Below are 21,956 nucleotides of genomic sequence, written 5' to 3' on the forward strand. Positions count from 1 at the left end.
TAGAAAAAAGCTATCTTGTCCAGCGATTTGATGTTGGCATGTCAGTGCTAAACCATGAGAGATAACATTGCAACATAAGATTATTTTGTACCAACCATGCAATATGCATTTTAAAATTCATCATTGTGTTAACGTGCATGAATGCATATTCCAAACCAAATGTTGATCTTATGTTGAAAACATGAGTCACCCTTTACAGGAAATTGCCCACTTTTTCATGAGAAAAAAGAGGAAGCGAGGCCTTGCTGGTGCTGCACTTTGTTTTTGCTTTTCATGCAGACACCACTGTCAGCACCTCACATTCAAGCGAGCACTCTCCTCCGGCTGAAATGGCCCCCGAGGAATTTGGTGGCGGAATGGTGGCAGTCTGCGTGATCCTGGGCCTGTCCTTTTTCATCGGGATGCCCGGCAACCTGCTGGTGATCTGGACCATTTTGCGCCACGTCAAGCAGCGCTCGCACACGGTGGTGCTAATCCTTCACCTGGCGGCCGCTGACCTGTTGGTGCTGGTCACCCTGCCCTTGTGGATCTACTCATTGGTCCACTCTTGGGTGTTCGGAGAGGTCTCCTGCAAAGTCATGGGCTTCGTGATCAACGCCTGCATGTATGGCAGCGTTTTCCTCATCACCCTGATGAGCGTGGAGCGTTTTTTGGCCGTGCGCTATCCCTTTGCCTCAGCTGGATGGAAGAGGAAAAAGGCCTTAAATAAAGCCTTGCTGTTTCTGTGGACCGCAGCCTTCTTATTCAGTGTGCCCGCCCTCCTCACGCGGGTTGTTGATAAAGATTCGGGAGAGGAGCACTGTTTGTACAACCAATACACTTCAGTCACTCAGGAGCTGGTGTGTGTGCTACTGGAGACTCTGGTGGGCTATGTATTGCCGTTCTCCATCTTGGTGGTGTGCTATGGCTGCCTGTGCACCCGCATTACTCAAATGACCTTCAAGTCCAAGCGCAAGTCTACGGTTCTCATCGCCAGTGTGGTGGTGGTGTTCGCCATTTGTTGGACACCATACCACATAGGAAACATACTCTCACTGATTATCCTCGCCATGGAGACGTCCTTCCCCCACATCGGAGATCATTTAGAGGATGTACGCAGCAACATGGCCTACATCAGCGGAGCTATGGTCTTCATCAGCAGCACCATCAACCCCATTCTCTACATGTTTGCCGCCCGTTCCTTCCGCAGTTCTTTGAGGGACACGGGTATCGGGAAGCTCTTCCGACACATCTCCAGCACCTCTCCAGGTGAGGGCAACAGGGAGTTCTCCTTTGTGTCCAAGAGACAAAACAATCAGACCAGCAGCAGTCACTGTAACTCTGAGTCAAAAGAGCAAAATGACATTTCTGGAAATCACACATCATAGCAATGTGAATCAATGGTCTATGTAATTTCGTGTAAATACAACAGTTTCCTGTTTTTGCTTTTTGTATCTGAAATGTAACTATTTACATGTACATTTATGAGCACGGAAAATAATGCAATAAAGTATGTAATTCTTTAAATAATTGATTCGCAACAAAATATTAAGCTCTCAGTTTAACTACTGTAAACCACAACGTCAATAATAAATAATTACAAATAAAATGAATACCTCTTTGAGAGTGTCAATTTAAAAAAAAATCTGCCTTATTTTAGTAAACACATTTTTCTGTATTATAAGTGGTTTTAAATATTACGGAGTTGGCACAAGTGGTTAACCCATCAGCTTCACAGTTTTCTGATTGGGGGTTTAAATCCGGACTCTGGCCGTCTGTGCTGGGTTTTCATGTTTTCCCCGCTTGTGTGGGGTTTCTCCAAGTATACCCTGGTTTCTTCCCACATTCGAAAAACATGCATGGCGGGTTAATTGAAGATGCTAAATTGTCCTGAAGCATGAATGAAAGTGTGAATGGTTGTTTGTCCACCACATTTGCCCTGTGAGTGGCTGGTGAGTGGTAACCTGTAAAGGATGCAGCCCACCTCTCACCCAAAGTCAGGTGGGATAGACTCCAGCTTACCCGCAACCGTAATGAAGATAAGTAGTATTGAAAAGATAGATTATGTTGTGGTCGTAAGTGTTTATTTATTTTAGAAAATCTATCTATCTATCTATCTATCTATCTATCTATCTATCTATCTATCTATCTATCTATCCATCCATCCATCCATCCATCCATCCATCCGTCCGTCCGTCCGTCCGTCTGTCTGTTTGTCTGTCTGTCTGTCTGTCTGTCTGTCTGTCTGTCTATCAGGCCTCTTTACTTCCTCTCCATGACAAGATTGCAAAATGAAAAGCGACAACATGCATGTTCCCTTTGTTACACAAAATGCAGAATAAAGGTGTTGTTGCTGTGGTTGTTGTCTTTGTTGCTTCATCCTGAGCAGAATCTTACACTTATAGCATAGGACACATACCATCTCGTCACAGTTTTCTATCAACCAATCAAGTGAATAAAAATTGGAAGAAAAAAAAATTACGATAGTGGTCAACACGATCATTCTCATCAGTCACACGACCAGTAGATGGCAGTGTAAGCACTTTCTAAAAAAGATGAAGACGGAGTTTCCCTCAAAGTGGTGGCACCGCAGATAATATTTTGTAGGCCAAGAGCTCGATAACGCATGAGATCTATCTCTCTACACTACTCACAAAATTATATTTGGATTTTGGGTGAAATTCCAGGACGGCCCTAAAAAGCATTCAAACCTTTACAGGTCAACATGATGTGATATTCTCGAAGATTTTGAATGCACACATTCCAGCTGTTAAACGTTTCAGTAATTTTTGCACAAATTGCTGTTCTCTAACGAGGATCTTAACGGCAAAATTCACCACAGGTGTTTAATCCTTGAATCGACCAATAAATGTCCTGGTGTGAAGACTGAATTTACATTCAAGCAGTGCCAGATGTTGTGGCTTTTTATTCTTATGTATTCGGACCAGGGTTACGAAATGAACCTTTAATTTTAATTGGTTGAAACTAAATGTGGTTGGAGTGACTGCCTCACAGTCAGAGGGATTGGGGTTCGAATCTCAGTTGGGACATCTTTGTGTGGAGTTTACATGTTCTCTGGGTTCTGGTTTTCTCTGATGAAATGATGAAATATGCATTAAACTTCGTGGAGTTCAGCTCCCCAAGTGACACTTAACTTCACTTAACATTCGATGATTCAATTTTTTGGTGGTAGTGTAAAATAATATTCAAGAAACTACCAAGCACCTGGTCATAAGTACCTTTAATCTAAAATGCCAGTAAAAAATGACAGTTTAAGAAACCTGGGGAACCAACATCCCATGGGCTGTTCAGGAAACAATGTAAACCTGTGAAGAAATGCTTTAAAATTCACCAGATATATAATGATCGTAATGTCGAACAAGCAATTGGCAAAGTGTTGTGCCACAGAAAAGCAGAAACGGATGTCTTTGGAAATGTATTGGTTGATTCAAACACCCTGTTGTGAATTTTGCCACTCACATAGAGCAAGATGGGCAGAAAATATTAAAACATTGAAGAGTAGGACTTGTGGAAAACAAGGTCAATTCAGTTCACCTGTAAAAGACCATTTTAGGTTCACCCTGAGAATTCACCGCAACACGTAATACTGTATTCTTAACTTGGTGAGCAGTTTATGTTTAATAAATATGGTATATCCCAAAAGAAACGGCACGATAAAAACACATTTGGAAATAAAATAAAAACCATCACTAGAATATGACAACTTTGTTTCGATTGAATCTGGTGGGCCTCAAGTACAGTATGTCCATATCTGTTAAAAGTAAATTTGAATTTTTGTCAGCTTCATAAGAATAGCTGCCCATTTTAATCATATAAAACCATCTGAAAGATGACTTTTCAGTGACAGCAGGTGTTTGTTTTTTAGCGTGTCTCTCAATCACTAATCCGAAACATTCCACGGGAATGCCTCATGGAGTCTCTACCACAGCCCTTTTTTTAATCAAACTACTTCCTAGTTAAACGCGTCTGACCAATTATATAACATAATACGCCTCATTGTCCCGCCCTCACCTTTGTGAAATAGCCAATAAAAAGACACTTGTGGGACTTGTCAGCTCAAGGGCTGAGACACACGCAGGTAACTAAAAAAAACAAAAACCTGAAAAAACCCTCCAAGGCTAGTTATGGAGTCCATGTGAACGAAACACGGATTTCCACCCTTCTTTACTAGTCAAACCAGTATCGCTGGATAGAATTCGCTCAAGTACAGCAACAGGTAGAGTGACTGGCCGCAAACTTTCGTGGCTCCCTCTGAAAATAATCTCCCCTCTTTTTCTCTCTCTCTCCCCTTACCTCAATTGAGTTTCCAGACCCTTTTGGTCGCTCCTCTTATCACTTGGAAAAAGGTGAACCCTTGTGTTGTTTTTAGTTTAATCTTTGCTTTAATTGTAGTTTTTACCCTTGTGGTCCCTGATGGCTTCGCACAGTGATACTCTGGTGGTGTTCTTTGGGGCAACAGCTGGTGCAAATGGGGGTAAACTGGGTTCGGATGAGAGGGAAATAATTCTCTTGGTGTGGCAAATTGTGGACCTACGTGAGAAAAAGGTACGGCCCGTTCGTTCGTCCTGTTTCTTGTACTCGAGTGTGCCTGTGTGTATTTTCATTCGGTATCGTGTCTTTAACTGTTTGACATAAATCAACACGGTGTGTGCTAATGCTATCTCTAGCTCACCTTCTGTCCAGGTGTGCAGCCCAAATATAGCCGGCAAACGAGGGAGTGTATTTTCTTTGTTTGTGTTGTTTTATTTTGTTACTTTCTCCCAGTTTTTCTTTGGTTTTACCTATTTGGAGCAAAACACACACCTTTTTGATTTGCCATGTCAACCCAGCCCTTGACTATTCAGTTCTCCTTTGCAACCATATTGTTATTTTATTTCATCATTATCAATTTCCTGAATGGGAGGCCGACCTGTTAAGCACCTTGTCTTTTGTTACCGAGACCTGACATGCTAAAAGTTTGTTTCATTCAGGTGGGCAAGCTTCACAGATGTCTTGTCAAGCCAGACACTTTGGAGCTTGCAGATCAGTGTAAAGAGGAGACGGCGCTCAGTTTGGACGACGTCGTCAATGCTGAGCCCTTGGATAAAGTTCTGCTACAGGTGAGTCCAGGAGACCCTTGAGCATCCTTATAATGACTGCTCACTCTGACAGCATATCCTCAACGGTGAGGTGGAACCTTTCAATGGACCACAGAGTTATTTGAAAAACAGTTGTCCGTAGGTAATTGAAGTATCCCAGGGCCGATCAGTTGCCATATTATAACTTTGACTATACAAGCAGCGTTTTAAGTCACAGTTGATTTTAATGTTCCTAACTGTCATTCAAGTGTAAACTTGAGACAAACGCCGTGACATTAAGGTGTAAAATTAATAAAACACTTAGTTCTTGAATTTATAAATGTAGCTTTAAAAATGTAAACATGTTGAGTTGGCAAGTGTTTGTGAGCCCTGTCAAGGAAGAATCTGTCACCAACTGGGACAGATATATATCTAGCTAGCTAGCTATAGCACCAGAAGATGTATACTCTGTTCTTCTGGTGTGGATTTTGCATGTTCTCCCTGTGCTTGTGTCCATTTTCTCCGGGTACTCTGGCATTGTTCTACAGTATATCATGCAAAAACCTGTTAGGGTTAAAAAAACCTAAAATTGTCTATTGTGTGAATAAGAGTGAGAGGTGTTATCAACAATATCTGTGCCCTGAGATTGCCTGGCGGCCAGACCAAGTTGTGTCCCCTCCCCTTCTTACCCAAAGTTAGCTGGCATACACTCTCCAGCTCACCCACACCTTTAATGAGGCCAAACATTTTATATTGAATATTTAAAAGGAGACACTGTGCAAAGGAAACAAAACTTGCCTGACGGTCGTCGTTGCTTTCAACACAACGGGACTTGATGTGTCAAACTCTTCACCCTTATCTGACCATTCCACAATTCCCTTCTATGTAGGTACCGTCCCGCCTCTGTTGTATCTCTGAAGTGAACTTGCATGCCAAAAGCTGACAGTTTGTACCAAAAGAAACGGAGGAAAATCGTGGCTTTAGAAATAATAGGGGCAAAAAACTGACATGAAACACATTCTTAATGTCCTGATGGAATCTAAAATTGTTCAATCAATAAAAATCTTGATAACCTTGAATAACAGCCACTTTGTCATGCCTTCACTGGCTAGTTTCATATGATACATTTCCCCCAAAACTGTATGATCTTGGGTTTAATTTTTCAGAAACCACTCTATTAGAATTTCAGGTGCTTGTTTCACACATTTAGTGCACAGATCTTTTTTAAGCTGTAATACAAGAATTGCTAAACTCCTTGACAACATTTTTATGAGGGTGGGTTGGTGCTCTGACAGTGTGTAGAAGTTCAGGAGCTTGCATCGCCTGAGGTTGTTGGAGATTAAGAGTACCGGTAGTCGCAGGTCCGGTCTTGTCTTGGCTTGATGCATGCTGTAGACATCTGGAAGGTGGGTTGTTGAGCTGCGACCGCACCTCTCTTAGCTGGAGGACAGACAGAGGAGAAGGGAGGGGACAGTGGGGAGGTCTTAAATGGTGTGTTTGAGATACAATTTGCTTATGTTGCTCCCTGTCACTGTGTGTTTAGACAATAGTGCTTATGTTGTCAAACATGTTTCTTGACCAACCTTGCAAAAGTGTTTGTTTGCACTGGATGCTCCTTTCTCCACCCCTGCCAGTACTGTATTTCTTGAATGTCTGTCACTGAATTAATCCTGGCGCTGCTTGATATTCTTGCACAGAGTGAAATGCATCAGGACGGTTAACGTTTCAAATAAGGCTGGTTACCTTAAGTTAGTTTGTGTGCTGAACCTTCAAATATTAACCCAAGCAATCACTTGGCTCTTTTCATTCCTTTGTGTCACCCATTAATCTCTTGCTATTTGTCCTTTCATAGCTTAACAAGAAAAAAAACCTTTCACCAAGGGAAGACTAAATGAATGTAATTGATAGTTTTGCCTCAAATTCAGTTTGTGAATACGGTGACTGGTCTCGCTTATACAGTGATTGTGCAGCTTCCTGCTAGCGGGACCCTTTGAGCAAGTGAGCCGCCAGACTATCGTGATTGTGTTCTTGTCAATTTCATTTTTTTTTTTACTCAACCATATAGCTCATAACACGGCAACTAACGTTTACTAGACATTTGATTCAATATTTAGAATACGTAAGAGAACCCATCCTCCATATCTGTCGAAAATGAGTATATGGTATTGTTTTTTTTCCCCTTTTATTGTGAGAAAGGTATACTTCTAATGTTTAATTTCGCCAACTGGTTTTGTCTTGCATCTTATCTCGCAGTGTTCAGTAAAAATCTAACTATTGTCAGCCATCTTCCCCCAGCATTACATTCCAGAGGTTCTTGGCACTTGAAAAAACACAGTAACGGGGGTTCTTATGTTAACTGAGTTGTGACATGGCATGGGCAGAAAAAAAATGTTGCCCCACTTAGCTGCAACTGACACAGGTGCTGTTGATTTGGCCTTAAATATTTTGCAGTCTATGGAACGTCTATGCAACTATTTGAACGTCAACAACATCCACACTAGGACTCGCACTCTGGGCAACATTGTTCTACTCAACAAATTAGTTTGGCTACAGAGGACAGAGTATTTAATTGAGTCCAACTTGTCCTAAAGTGGACTCACAAAATTGTCTTTGACAGCAAGCATATGAAATGTGAAAACTTGCCCTCTTGATGCAAGTGGTCGTTTTGAAATACGGCAATTCAGTCTGTATTCAGACGTCATGGCTTGTAACTATTGTCTTTTGAGAAACACGCTTGCCTGCACTGACGTGGTCTGAAGTTGGTTTCTTGTTTGGCGCAGTTACAGCATGTCGCAGCCTGTGTAGTGATGCGTGCGCCTTTTTCTTATGGTGAAACTGAATCATTCCAACGCTTTTCAATAAATACACCAAGCTTGTTGTCAACATGGTAAAGCTTATCCTGACTCCACGGGGATTTTGAGGCTAAATCAACGGGGGAAACAGTCAAAAATCAAACGGTACATCATCTCTGCTGGACCTTAGCCAGTCAGGACGCAGAATACAATGGAAGCAGAGTAACACTGCAAAAAAATACAAGAAGTCAATTAGAACACAACAGGCATTGCGAGCTGTTTAAAAACAAATAATAATAATAATCTGCGATATAGAGAGTCTGCAAAAAGCTGAACCGCAATATAGCGAGGGACCACTGCATTCAAAAGAATTTCAAGTGTTGCAGTGTTAAACACATTTCGATGTTGAGTTTACTCTTTACGTTTGCTTGTGTTCAGGCCACGTCGTTGAAAGGCTTGTGGTTTAGTGTAAACATTCATATCTCAAGTCACTTATTTACTCTTGATCTATATTCAAGATTGTTATTTACAAGGGCAATGTCACAGTATACATATGACACTGTAGCTGGAAATGTATTCTTTGAAGCATTAGCAGTTTTAAGCACACAGTTGTGTTATGGATATGCACTCTACACTTGTATTGAAACCAACTTTTAAAGAATCGTGGTTCACCTAAAAATACAAAAAGCAGGTTAGGGTAGGAGTGGCTGCTAAATTCTCTTCTGCTTGTGCATGTTCCCAGTTTCTTGTTAGTTTGTGACCAATGTTTAATTTTAAAAGTAGAGAGAATATTAAATGTTAGAACTGCGTGGCGGTTCTTTAGTTGCCTTGAATGCTTTAGGACTTCCATGACACACCCCGACGCTCTTATCGGAGTTTGTTGCAGCCACCAGTAACACCCTTCCTCTCACCTCTGCATGAAAACACTCCACTGGAGAGGGACTTCTGATAGGACCACGTTCAAAGGCCGTTTCCTCCCCCTCAATTGTGAAAATACCTTGGAGTTGGTTGAAGCATGTTGGAGTGAAATCTCTCTCTCTGTATTGTTTGAGTCGGCTTAATACTCTTCTTTCATTCTTCTTTTCTTCGCAATCCTTGTTGAGACAGGTTGGGAAAACGTGTGTAGAGTAAATCTTGAGGCTCACTGAACAGAGCTCTCCTCTGGTACACTCAGTTGTTGTGTGACGTGCTGGAATCTAGGATGGCGGCCCTTCTTTAGAAATGTTGCAAAAATGCCATCAAATGGTTGTGCAATTGTTTTGTGCGACTATAAAGGTGTTCATAGAATTTTCAGAAAATCTTCAAATTCCTCTTTGTACAGTCTCTTTGCCTTTGGACTTGGTTGTTCCATTGTCGAAATGTTTTCGCATTCTGTAGTGCTAGACTCGTGGGATGTTTTCCTCGTGTGTCTCTTGCAATCTGATGATAGTCTTGAACACATTCACTCAGGTTGAATGAAAAAATCAGGGTGTGTCGGTGCTGCTCGAGAACTTGCGTCTGCCAGCCAGTTTAATAATTTGGCAAGCCTTGCCTGGATATGCGGAAGTCTTTGTCTGGATGTCACTTGGTGTGAAACTCTTAAATAACAATGTTTTTACATGCGACATATTTGTCCCTTGTATTTTGCCAGTGTAAAATCTGTGGTTGGTGACAACCCGATAGTGGGAACCCAAGGTCATACTGAGTCAACCTTTGCACTCAGTGTTGTGGCTAACTCGCCTCATGAGAGCAAACTAAAAGAAACACTCATTGAATTTTTTGGGCAACTATATGGTGACGTATCATAAGTGAAACTAATTTATTTATTTATTTTAAATATTGCAGTTTGTTAGCTGCTTGGCATTGCATTGCGGTTACGCTGCGAAACGAGCCCAAACATGCACCTGTAACACTCACTGCTTGATTATCAGTCATATGTAGCCTGCGGCCATGTGGGACACCTGCCTGTCAGCCAATTTCACTGCTTCTAATTTATGTTTTCATCTGTGGCAGTTGTAGGGATTCATGGGGTCGAATTTCCCTCAGTGCCCTTGGCCAGGGTTTCACAAACTTTGTCATCTTTAGTTACAAATTGGAAATTTGGAAATGAGACAGGTGCACCTGCAACACACTTTTAAAAAATGTTTTAAAAAGATTGTCACTTAATAAAAATATATGTATTCTTTTTGTTGTCGTGTGAGTTAGCTTTATATGGCTTCCAAAAGGGTAGCCAAAATATTAGAAACGGCTATTGATATAATGGAGGATGTTATATCTTTCATAGGCGGCCCGGTAGTCCAGTGGTTAGCACGTCGGCTTCACAGTGCAGAGGTACCGGGTTCGATTCCAGCTCCGGCCTCCCTGTGTGGAGTTTGCATGTTCTCCCCGGGCCTGCGTGGGTTTTCTCCGGGTGCTCCGGTTTCCTCCCACATTCCAAAAACATGCATGTCAGGCTGATTGGACGCTCTGAATTGTCCCTAGGTGTGAGTGTGGGCGTGGATGGTTGTTCGTCTCTGTGTGCCCTGCGATTGGCTGGCAACTGATTCAGGGTGTCCCCCGCCTACTGCCCGGAGATGGCTGGGATAGGCTCCAGCACCCCCCGCGACCCTAGTGAGGATCAAGCGGTTCGGAAAATGGATGGATGGATATCTTTCATGTTGGGACTAGTAAATAGCATCAACTTGACACAACTCTCTGTGTGTGTGAGTGTGTGAGTTTAGATAAAACAAATGCATATGTGCGGGATGCTGGTGTTAAGGGTGTTAGCATCAGTTGAACGAGGCGGGTTAGACCTGTATGGCCTCTTGGCAAATGTAATCGCTCCCCTCCCACACTCGACAAACATTAAAACCTGTCAGACGAGCCTTGTTTGCGACGACAAACGCACGCAATCCAAGCATCAAACATAGCACCACCTTCACTTGTCTGCCATTCAATCCTATTTAATTCTCACTTTCCTCTTCGTCACTGCTGTTTGAGCAGCGGTTGAATTGTACTCAAGCCCTGAAATAAAAAGTCAACCAATTACCACTAGATACAGTATCTACATTGCTGATGCGCACAATCTGATGAGATCCTTGAATGCAAATGATTTATAGTAAAAAAAAATAATAATTATTGACAGTGACAACAAGCAACGCCTGAACATTCTGTGAGAAACGTTTTTTGTCCCTGCTTGGTTTTTGCAGTTCCAGCAGTCCGTGGCATCGGAATTGAAGTGTCTCGACAGGAGCTCTTACACGCTTTGTGTCAACAGTCCCCTTGTCATACGACAGGCTCTTCACCCTGAGGCTTCTAAAAAGGTAAATCGGTTTCCACACTGTAAAAAAAAACATTGTCTCTTTACTGGTTCATGAAATACAAACAAGATACAAGTGCTGGAAAGATATGTGACCTGATAATTTTTTCCAGATAAAGTACCCTGGATGAATGTAAATTAAATGATAGGATTTCCCCCACACTCCCTTTTGTGTCCTAGTAGCAAATGATCCACAGCATTTAACTGGACCTCAGGCGTAAATGTTAAATATACAAATTTGATTTAGTGTCTTGTAAAATTGTGTTTCTAAAACATTACTATAGCGGTGTGATGTTATGTAAAATTGCTTTTGTGACACTCACTCCTTCGCTGAATACTGAACTTTTTTTTTTCTCCGCACCAGGAGAGCCTTGTCGCCCTGCTTTGAAGCAGGAAAAACATTATACAAAATTGGAACCATTCTGACTCAAGATATCTTATTTCATATTAGTATGAAATATTCCTGTTCCTATCATCATGTACTCATTGGGCTCCTGTTGTTTGGTATTACATACTGTCTCATCCCTGAGCATATCCTTGTGGTATCTTGCTTCACAGAATCTCGTCCTTCCCGAGTGTTTCTTCTCATTTGTGGACTTGAGAAAAGAGTTTGAGAAATGCTGCCCCAACACCGGCCCTGCAAACAAACTGGAGATTCCTTCCATGTTAGAACGTATCTTTTTTTTCTCCCCCCGGTAAAATAAATAACAAATAGGGCACATTTTTAATTCTCTAACTTTGTTCTTGTGCTTGGTTTGTTTGGTCATTTTTGAGTTCTCGGAGTTAAATTAAAGCACAGGAAATCCGTAGTATGTCTTTAACTGGGTGTGCAGATGTGGGTCTCGCTGCAGTTTCAGAGCAGCTGATGGGAGTGAGGGAAGTGAGCAGCATGGTGCAACTGATCCTCCGCATCCTGGCTGAGCCTTACAGTTAGTATCCATCATTCTTGGTATCATCATCAGTCATTTTGAGATTCCCCCCCTCTGTTGATCCACAAGCACCCACCCGTACATTTGCAGAGCAACACCTCTACTATGTGAACATAATTGAAGTGTCATTTGCTGTTAACCCACTTTGGCTACCTTATTGGTCTGGTCCATGCACCGTAATTGTCACTTTCGGCGCACAACCTGTTTTGCTTGTTTTAGCAGAACTAGCCTGACCGGAATGTCAACAGGAAGAATGTACACGTGTTTGTTGAGCAGTAAACTGGAGCTCTGTGCTGTCTTTTTAATAGATTTTCTTCATTTCTTCTCCATTTAGATCACAAATTTTCCCTTGTGGAGACGGTGAAGTACAAATTTGATTCTGGCACATGGTAAGTCTTTGGACAAACAAAGATCTTGTTCCTGTGGAACCTTAACTGAGTTGTGCAGACATTCAGCCTTCTTTTTTTTTTTTTTTGTCTAGTATTTGGACAATTGATTTAATAGTGAATTTAGCCATGCATTTGAATACTTGGATGCAAGTCATTTCTTTTCAATAAATGTAATGAATGTCAATGAGCCTGCTTTGTTGAACACTTACTAGCTGTAAAGTTCCAGTGCTGTGTTTTCCTACAGCAGTAAGACGGAGCCAGTGGACAACGAGACCATAATCAGAGCGCGAGGACTTCCATGGCAGTCTTCGGATCAAGACATTGCTCGCTTCTTCAAAGGCCTCAATATAGCCAAGTGAGTTAGCCTCTATGGATTTGAAAATGGATTCTACGTTAAGTTGAATCTGTGTGACTTTTGTAGCGGGGTCAACCGTTTTGAAAGAAAATGATGCGTTTCAGAGGGGGCGTGGCCTTATGCCTCAATGCTCAGGGCAGGAGGAATGGCGAGGCCTTGGTTCGCTTCATCAACTCGGAACACAGAGACCTGGCACTGGAGCGCCACAAGCACCACATGGGGAGCCGCTACATCGAGGTCAGCTTGAAAGTGTATTTCACTGGACTTGTCATAGTGATATGTACCGCACCTTTGTGTTTGTCTCGGGTTCTTTATTCAGTCGTGTGAGGCTGTGAAATATCTTGTCAAAAAATAACAAGCCTTAAGCTCTGCTACAGGGCTGCATCAGCTGTAAGGTGAGACTTGAACACTGTCTTGTCTTGGTGGAGGCTTGTAATAAGTTCCTCCAAGCTTGATGGGAGTTGAAGCTTTACCTTCAGGGTAGATTTTGAGACGGAGGTGCTCAGTCAGCCTGTCGGCACACAACAACTCGATATGACACGTTTAAGTTTTGTTTTGCTAGTGTCTGTCACCCATCTGATGAAGAGGTACTTTCGGGGTCCAAGAGAAGTTATCCTTGACATAATATACAAAATGCCAGGCAGAAAAATTGAGATTAGATACTTGAATTTGGGTGGCATGTTCCTGGAAGAGTGACTAGTTCAATTCCCTTAAAGTGACCAGCCTAAAACTGTCACCACGATAAAACCTTTACTGTCCAGGTATTGTTTTCAAAACCATTTTAACAGTCGACACGGGGCAAGTGTAACTTAACCACTTTTGAGGAATGTTCAAAACCATAAAACATCTTAACGTTTAAAGACGCACACTTACATGGGTTTTGGGCTGCGGATGTTGGTAGCTTGGTTTGTCTTCTACTCTGTCATTAAAAGCAGTTTTGCTAGCTGTCCTCTGGAAGCCAGGCTCACTATTAAACTGATTGGTTCGCACTACATTTGAGCTGTGAGGAGAGGTGATGCGCACAGCATAAGGTCCCTCTTCTACCTGGTTGGAGTTATGTCGTTCTTTCTCTGCTTGTTGGGACTTGTGGTGTAATAAATATTCCTGGAGGGACCACACAGATAGTGTCCACTTTAAGGGATAACCAAATTAATTTATAAAATATCTACCGTATATGTGTTGTCTTTGAATCATGATAATAAAACCTCTCAGATTTATACTGACATTGTTCAGTCTTCCGGTTGTAATGCTAAATTTACATTTCCTCCTCGTTGTTTCAGGTCTACAAGGCCACAGGAGAGGAATTCCTCAAGATTGCTGGAGGTGAGATTTTAAGTTTTCTCCGTTCTGCACTGTGAGCATGAGGAGTCATTGTGAAAAGCTATTTATTTTGGCCTCCTATTTGTTATAGTTTTAAATGAACAAGCACGCCGGGGCCCTCCACACACATCTCTAAAAGAGCAATTCTTAATGGCTGTAAAGGAAGGTTTCTTCTTTTGCTCTCTCCTGTTACCTGTGTGCCTGTCTCATCCCAGTGATCTCTCCAGCCGCTTATCTTGGACTCATAAAAGATGCTTTGTCAGGAGCTAAACCGCCCCCCCAACCCACACTCATCCCTCTAGCCCACCCCTCACAGACTAGACCGAAATTGTACCCTCACCTGTTCTGCTCAACCTCAAAGTCCACACTCCCCTAAGGGGGGGCCAGGCTGACAACCGCTGCAAAGTGCAGTCCGGTGCTGATACAATGGGGGTGTGAGGAGACAAAGCCGGGGCCGAGGGCCTCCGGTGCACAGGGTAGCAGTCACACAACTGAGAACTCAGAAAGAAATTCACACTGGACTTTAATCCGAATGAGCTCAGATCGATGCAGATTGACACACGTTGGCCTTTAAGTAAATAGTTCAAGCACACAAGATCATCTCTGAATGGAAATATGTTTGATACCCTTGGAAATCTCACAGGTGTGGGTGGTATGCCTTAAAATATAATCATTACTTTTCAATTATGACCTTACATTCAGTATTAACATCATTGCTGCATGCAAATGTGTGTGATCGAAAGATGACATGATTGATAGCTGCTTTGGTCTGGTATATTCACGGTTTGGGGTTACAGCTAAACTGTTATATACATATTGTGTGTGGGGGGGGGTCTCATAGTGAAAAAAAAAAGCACAACATTGTGTTTCTGTGCAGCGGTGACAAAGAAATGGGATTGACCAGTCATTTAATTGTCATGTGCTCCTATTGGCTCAGCGGCAAAAATATCATTTTCTATATACTGTAGTTCACAATGCTGTGTCCAGCTGAAGTAATGTTTTTTGGGGGGGGGGGTGTTTTTTGATGGAGATGTTGGAAAAATATTTGCTGGTATAACTGATTTATGGGAGTGATTCTCACTGCAGTATTTCTGGTTAGTACCAGTACATAGTTTTGTCCATATGACCAATAATCAGACCAGGTTTTATCTTAATTTGTGTGGGTGAGTTTTCTGTAGAACACAAAATACAATTGCATGCAAATGTCACATCTATACAATCTAATTAGCTTAGGCCATTTTATATATATATATATATATATATATGCACACACAAAAACTACTATTGAAGTGCAAAACCGGATAACTAAAGCAGAGGCAATTGGAGCCAAGTATAGCTGAACTTATACTCATTCAGATGGTGATTCTGATAGCTCAGTCCTTTTTTTAATTTTATTTATTTTTTAAAAATAAAATCTCCTTCTGCCACCAGGCACATCTAACGAGGTGACACAGTTCCTGTCCAAAGAGAACCAAGTGATCATCCGCATGCGGGGTCTGCCCTTCACCGCCACACCACAGGAAGTCCTGGACTTCCTTGGTCCTGAGAGCCCAGTCACAGACGGTGCAGAGGGACTTCTGTTTGTGAAATACCCGGACGGAAGACCCACCGGTGATGCCTTTGTGCTTTTCTCCTGTGACGAGTACGCCCAGAATGCCATGAAGAAGCACAGGCAGATCCTGGGCAAGCGCTATATCGAGCTCTTTCGCAGCACCGCTGCTGAGGTGCAACAGGTCAGTTGGGACAATCGATACATGGCCAACATTGCTGATTTATTTTTATTCGGTAGATCCAAATTTCATCACGGAACACATTCACCTGGTCAGTCGAGGTACCACTCTAACCCACAGAAATAGAAAGACAGATCCTATTACGCTTGCCTTTTTTGTAAGGGCTGATTTCAGCGAAACCCCCCAAGTTACTTGCAAGATGGCAACAACACTCCAATTGTGCTTTTCTGTTGTTTCGATTGCTTTCTACCTCACCTCGCACCAACTTTGGTTCTTTACTTTTGTGCTTGCTAGGTGCTGACTCGCTACCTGTCCAGCCCTCTAATATCCACACTGCCCGCCTCACCCATCGTCTCAGTCCCCGTCCTCGCCACGCCGCCCTTCCTCCCGACAGCTAGCAGCAGTCGCGACTGCGTCCGCCTGCGTGGCCTGCCTTACACGGCCGGCATCGAAGACATCCTAGAGTTCATGGGCGAGCACACCGCTGACATCAGACCCCACGGAGTCCACATGGTCCTCAACCAGCAGGTGGCAACACGGCTAGACCTTGCGATCATTCGCCCAAAACTTCAGAACAAAGTTGATTGCCTTGGTTCCCTTTTCAGGGGCGGCCCTCGGGCGATGCCTTCATCCAGATGAAGTCCCCGGACAAAGCTTTTATGGTGTCGCAAAAGTGCCACAAGAAGACCATGAAGGACCGCTACGTGGAGGTCTTCCAGTGTTCCACAGAGGAGATGAGCATCGTACTGATGGGAGGAACCTTGAACCGCAGCGGTCTTTCTCCACCACCTTGCAAACTCCCCTGTAAGTAGAGTTGATTGAGCACTTGATGACAAATTCAAACTGTTGAGTACAGCATGTCAATCTCCTTTACAACAGAAACCATTTGGGCATACATGATCCCTATATATATATATATATATGATTTTTTTGTGTTCATTTCTGCGACAATGAGAATGAATGGGTTTGAAGAGAGGATGCCACTTTTGACTGCATGCAGGGAACCTGCACTTTGCCCTTTGCGCTCTCCTTTCTATCGGTCGAGATTAGATTGGTAGCCAATTTTTTTTTCTTTTCCAGACAGTCTCTCTCTCTCGCTCTTAAAAAGTTCTTTTAGCGTCTTTTTTTCTTTCTTTTTTTCTTGTGTTCCCTCCTTAGGTACCCACAGCCTTAGATTCGATGGAGGCTATTTGTCTGTAAATATGTCCATGCTGCCATTTAGCTTTGTTTATTTTGTGACAATGACAGCCTGAAGGAAAAAAGTGAACTTTGTTAATAAAATACCGGGCATGCACAAAGTGGCGAATGTCCCAGTTTTGAAAGTGAAATGAGCATTTATTAAGTTTATCACTAAAAACATACTTTATGGTTGCTGGCGGTTTAATGTGCTCTGTGACGTATGTTTGTCCCTCTCTCTTTGAGGTTTATCCCCCCCAACAGCCTACGCCTTTCCCACACCACCCACCATCTTGTCAGAGGCCGCCCTCTATCAGCCCCCCCTACTGGCCGCTCCCAGACCTCATCAGGCCACACATAGCCCCGCCTTGGCCTACTACCCCCCCCAACCTCACCTGTACATGAACATGAACTACACAGCTTACTATCCCAGGTATGCCAGTCACCTGTTAGCGCAATTATGACTCCAATTTCTTGGTGGACTGTTGTGGTTAAACTAAATTAACAGATACATTTCTTACTTTGGATGAATTCGAATAAGAATAAGCCTTGTTTTTCCATAATTTAATTTCACCGAAGCAAGTGTTTTTATCACTTTGTTATGTCAAAAATGTCATAGTTACCTTTGCCTAATATTTTAATTTTACTTGATGGACAAGAATATCACATGTTGGAATGTTATGTCCGTCACAACCGTTTAAATAAAAAGCAAAATACTTTTTGCAATACCCACCACCTCTCTGGTTCCCTCCACAGCCCCCCAGTGTCTCCCTCCACAGTGAGCTACTTCGCAGCCCCGCCCTCGGTGGCGGTGGCGGCCCAGCCTCACCATGCGGCCGCCGCTGCTGCTGCTGCGGCAGCGGCTGCCTCGTCTCCGGTACTCCCCCAACCCGGAGCTCTGGTGCGGATGCAGGGCCTTCCCTACAACACAGGCGTCAAGGACATCCTCAGCTTTTTCCAGGGATATCCGGTCAGTACCTGCCGCGACCACATGGAGGCGCACATGTTCATTGAAGAGATGTGAGGGTTTTATTCCCAAATTGTTTCCATGCTGAGATTGATGTGAACGGTGGACACACGCCCTTTTTGCTGTGTCACTGCACTCTTCATTTGAAGTCCCTCTTTCCCTCCCATAATCCTTTGCTGCCAGGCCAAATGAGGTTGGAACTCTGAGGTTTGACTTGACGCGAGCAGCTAGAGCACGTGGCTGAAGTTTAGGTGGAGGGTTTTTTTGTTTGTTTGTTGTTCCAGCTTATTTGCTTTTGGTCTCTTTGCTTCTGACTGTCAGCTACTAGGAATGGGCATCATGAATTGATTTATGTATTTAAATGGTTAATTGACTGAATTATTTTTCCATTTGTAAATACAGTTGACCCCTGGATCGAGGCAGGGCTAGCCCAAATATAGCCAACATTTGCGGATAGTTGATGGCCGTAGAAATGCACTGGGGGTTCCAAAAGAGTTAAAAAAAAAAAAAACACGGAGAAACATTCACGATGAGGGGAAACATTTTCCATGGCGGGCAATGGGGATAAAAATCCCCCCAAACAAAATTTAAATCAGAAAATGGAAAAAAATAATAAAAATCCCATAATATGCACATTTACATGTGTTGAACCACAGGCATGGGTGGGGCCCACTCTAATACAAAAAGTAAGGTAGAAAAATTACAAGAATTATATTCATGGTAAATGTTAAAATTAAACTATGAACAAAGTAATTTTCACATTTACATATTTTATACATTTTAAACTTTATCTGCAAATGACCGATCTGGCCATTTCAAAAAAATTTAACCCTCCAGCACCAAATTTTACCGCCTCAACATCTAAATCTGCTCCTAAAAAGAAAAAAAACCCCAGCAGCTTGACAGTGTGTCACATAGGTGCATGTCACCTTGAACCAAATTGACATTTTTTTTCTGGCAAACATCAGCGTGATGCCATTGGTTGTGACAGTTGGATGGTGTACTGAATTTTGAACAACCGTGTGCGTTTGGTTGCAAACCCCCTTTTCACACATCATACAAAACTAGTCTGAGCTCAAAATGTCTCAAACCCACTTGCTTCTTTTTCTCTCTCTCATGCTTGAAGACGCAGAAGTGGAAAGTTCATTTTTGTTTTGTTTTTCACATGCTCATCACTGCTGCTTCCAGCATCCATTACATCTTGACTTACAAATGTAATCTGTTCCATGATCACACTCAAGTCCTCTCTCTCTCCAATGAAATGAAAGTAAATGCCAACCCCACAGAAACACCCCCAAAAATTCATGTTTGTTTCACCAGAAAAATACAGTCATAACAAGACTGTATATCACATTGATTGTAAAGATTCAAACTGTCATGGTTTACATCGGAGTCCTTTTGGTGTGCGTGCCTTGACCACCAGGGGACAGTACGATACTGCCGTTCATAAAAAGTGCCGCAGTAATATAACTAGTGGTTGTTTTTCTGAGGAAAAATGTAAGTCTATTATGCTATCTGTTCAAATAGTTGTTGATTAAAGTAGTGGTTCTCGAAGGTTTATTTTTTTGTGTGTGTGAGTGTATATATATACACACATTTTTTGTAAGTACCCCCAAACCAGCAAAATGAATTTTTGGTTGAGTAAAAAGTCAAGAAAATATTTTAAACAGAGTGATGTGCTATTTGGAAATACAAAATAAAACTGCAAGAAAAAAAATTAACCTAATTCTAAATAAAAATTTGTACAAAAGAACAAAATGTCCTCCATGGGATGACAGTACAGATCTGTTCTGCAAATGGTATCATCAATTTAATTTAAAATAAAAATGGAAACTGCTTAAAGAAAACCAAACTGACAGCATTACCAGCTGTCAACACCGAATATTGTGTTGTTGCACTGAACAGAGTCTCTTTGCATTTAGTGAGATACTTGGGGTTGTAGTTCTTGCGGGCAAGTTGGCAACTACTGCCATCACTTTTTGAATATGAAAAATTTCATATACCCCTTGATGTGCCTTCACGGAGAACCGCTTTTAACGTCAATGCGACTTTGATTTGTCCATCTGTGACATTTTCTGCTGGCCTTAAGCTAGCAGACGTTGGTTATTTATTTTTACTTCAATGGTGAATGGCAATAAACACTTGGACGCAAACACCTGGTCTGGATTTTGAACAACTGCTCACTATCACTCCAACTCTTAAGTTGGGTCACTTGTAAGTCAAGATACGATTGCATTTACATTGTATGCTTCATTTGGGTGTTGTCCTGCAGTGTGAGGGGTCTCCAAGAACATCGTCCTTCTTATTGTGTTTCTTGGTGTGTGTGTAATATTGGATATAACCGTGTTGGTTATTATGCTATGTGTAGTACGCCCCTGAGGAGTACGGCAGCATGGTTCAGATGAGCGAACAGGCCAGGAGTCTGATTCAGCCCAAAGAATGGCTCTGCCTGTAGGGGCTGACCCCAAGGTAAGCGGCTCAGGGCCCCGCCGCCAACCCCCGCGGGCCGGGACGCAGACGCCGCGTTGCTTCGTTCTTCCTGCTGTCTGACTTGGCTTGTCGGCCTGCATGTTCCCCAAAATGAATCCCCGCTTCCCTTTTTTTTTTTTTTAGAGGAGTTCTGAGTGTTAATTGCTGAACGGGCGAATAAGATGAAGAAACCTTCCATTCAATGCGCTGCATGCCGAAAGCGCCCCATGCTGGCCTGTTGAAAGAACGCACCGTGTAACTGCTCGAAATGCAGTTTGCAGTTGCAGCAGTTTGTGTCCTGTCATGTCTCCAGCTTCTTCTTTTCTCCTTTTGCTGGCTAACCAAACTAATCAGATGTGAGCTGTGGTCTTCTGGGATCAAAATGACCTCTTTTAATCTTGCCACTACCTCCCTCCCGCTGGCAGCAGTGTGATCTAATTCTCCCATGACTCGCCGACGCTCCCTGGTGTTTGGCACGTTGAAGCCCACCGGCAAGGCACAAGCAGGCCTTTTTTATTTTATTTTTTAAAAATGTTTCGTTTGTCTTTTTTTTTTTTTTTTAATGTCGCCACGCAGCTCCAACCGGACGCCGTCCTCATCCTGTACAACTTCAGCGGCCAGTGCAGTGGCGAGGCCTTGGTCACCTTCCCCAGCGAGGAGGCGGCGTGCCGGGCCGTGGCCGAGCGCTCCAGTCACGTCTTCTATGGGCAGCAGATCCATTTGGCATTCTGCAACTGACTGGCTGACTCCAAATGCTTTCTGGCCAGCGCGTGTACATGGCTGCTTCCTTCCTACCAAAGCATTTGTCCGCACTTGAACCTTTATTTTATTTTTTTTTGCCCAAATCAATCATTCTTTTGTACCAACTTGAGGAGAGTGGCAAGCAAAAGCCATAAATTTACTCAAGTGGAAGGAGAAAGGAATTTTGAATGCATGCTTTTCTGTGATTGGATACATTTGACCTCGCCTCCACATGTTGGTTTTGCATTTCCTTTGGACTCTACGACTCAAATGAAAACGTTAAGGACAGCAAGGCAACTTTTTGACTTCTTGTGACCAAACTACTGACGGGTATATCTTTTTTTTTTTTTTAAATACCCCCTTCCCCCCCAAAATGTGCCTATATTACCCAGAGAGTAACACTGGCGCTCCTATTGTTAAACCTCCAATAGTCAAGGATATATATATATATACAAACACACACATTTTTTGTTTCATTTTTTTTGTTTGTCAACTTTGATGTCATATATATTAGAATTGTGAATAAGAATGTAAACGATAAAACCTGTTATTGATGATTGAGTAGGTGTGTGCTTTTTGTGTGCGTGTAGGCCGTTTTCTGGCAGGCTGAGATAATATGAAACGTTCTTCTTTGTGGTAATTTTCTTTCAGTATTTGGCTTGCAACCAGTCCAGGGTGTAAGTCACACCGGATAGACTTAATTGAACCGTTATCCTCTCAGGGCGGGTGCTACAGAAAATGGATCATCTGAATT

The 21,956-nt window shown here is 42.6% G+C and overlaps 2 protein-coding genes across 5 annotated transcripts; both read left to right on the forward strand.

Moving 5' to 3' along the window:
• The first annotated feature begins 287 nt into the window (after positions 1-287).
• On the forward strand, positions 288-2,337 carry LOC147207775 (leukotriene B4 receptor 1). Its single transcript, XM_086106710.1, has one exon. The coding sequence runs from the start codon at positions 330-332 to the stop codon at positions 1,365-1,367; it is 1,038 nt and encodes a 345-aa protein (XP_085962836.1). The 5' UTR covers positions 288-329; the 3' UTR covers positions 1,368-2,337.
• A 1,725-nt stretch (positions 2,338-4,062) lies between these two features.
• Positions 4,063-21,763, forward strand: esrp2 (epithelial splicing regulatory protein 2). 4 transcript variants are annotated; one of them, XM_086107290.1, is made up of 17 exons: positions 4,063-4,216; positions 4,393-4,545; positions 4,971-5,099; positions 11,017-11,130; positions 11,685-11,799; positions 11,960-12,055; positions 12,390-12,444; positions 12,689-12,799; positions 12,904-13,036; positions 14,080-14,122; positions 15,551-15,852; positions 16,144-16,377; positions 16,455-16,653; positions 17,272-17,458; positions 17,782-17,995; positions 20,361-20,461; positions 21,038-21,184. In XM_086107290.1, exons 2-16 carry the CDS (start codon positions 4,414-4,416, stop codon positions 20,445-20,447), a joined length of 2,151 nt encoding a protein of 716 aa, XP_085963416.1. In that variant the 5' UTR covers positions 4,063-4,216; positions 4,393-4,413; the 3' UTR covers positions 20,448-20,461; positions 21,038-21,184. The 4 variants fall into 4 exon arrangements, with proteins under 4 accessions (XP_085963416.1, XP_085963417.1, XP_085963418.1 ...); XM_086107289.1 differs by having other exon boundaries at positions 4,072-4,216; positions 4,311-4,545; XM_086107291.1 differs by having other exon boundaries at positions 4,068-4,545; positions 17,290-17,458.
• Positions 21,764-21,956: the final 193 nt, after the last annotated feature.

Source organism: Hippocampus guttulatus, chromosome 3 (genome assembly GCF_054856545.1).
Source record: "Hippocampus guttulatus isolate MCC_2025c chromosome 3, RoL_Hgut_1.0, whole genome shotgun sequence".
Classification (NCBI taxonomy): Eukaryota; Metazoa; Chordata; class Actinopteri; order Syngnathiformes; family Syngnathidae; genus Hippocampus; species Hippocampus guttulatus.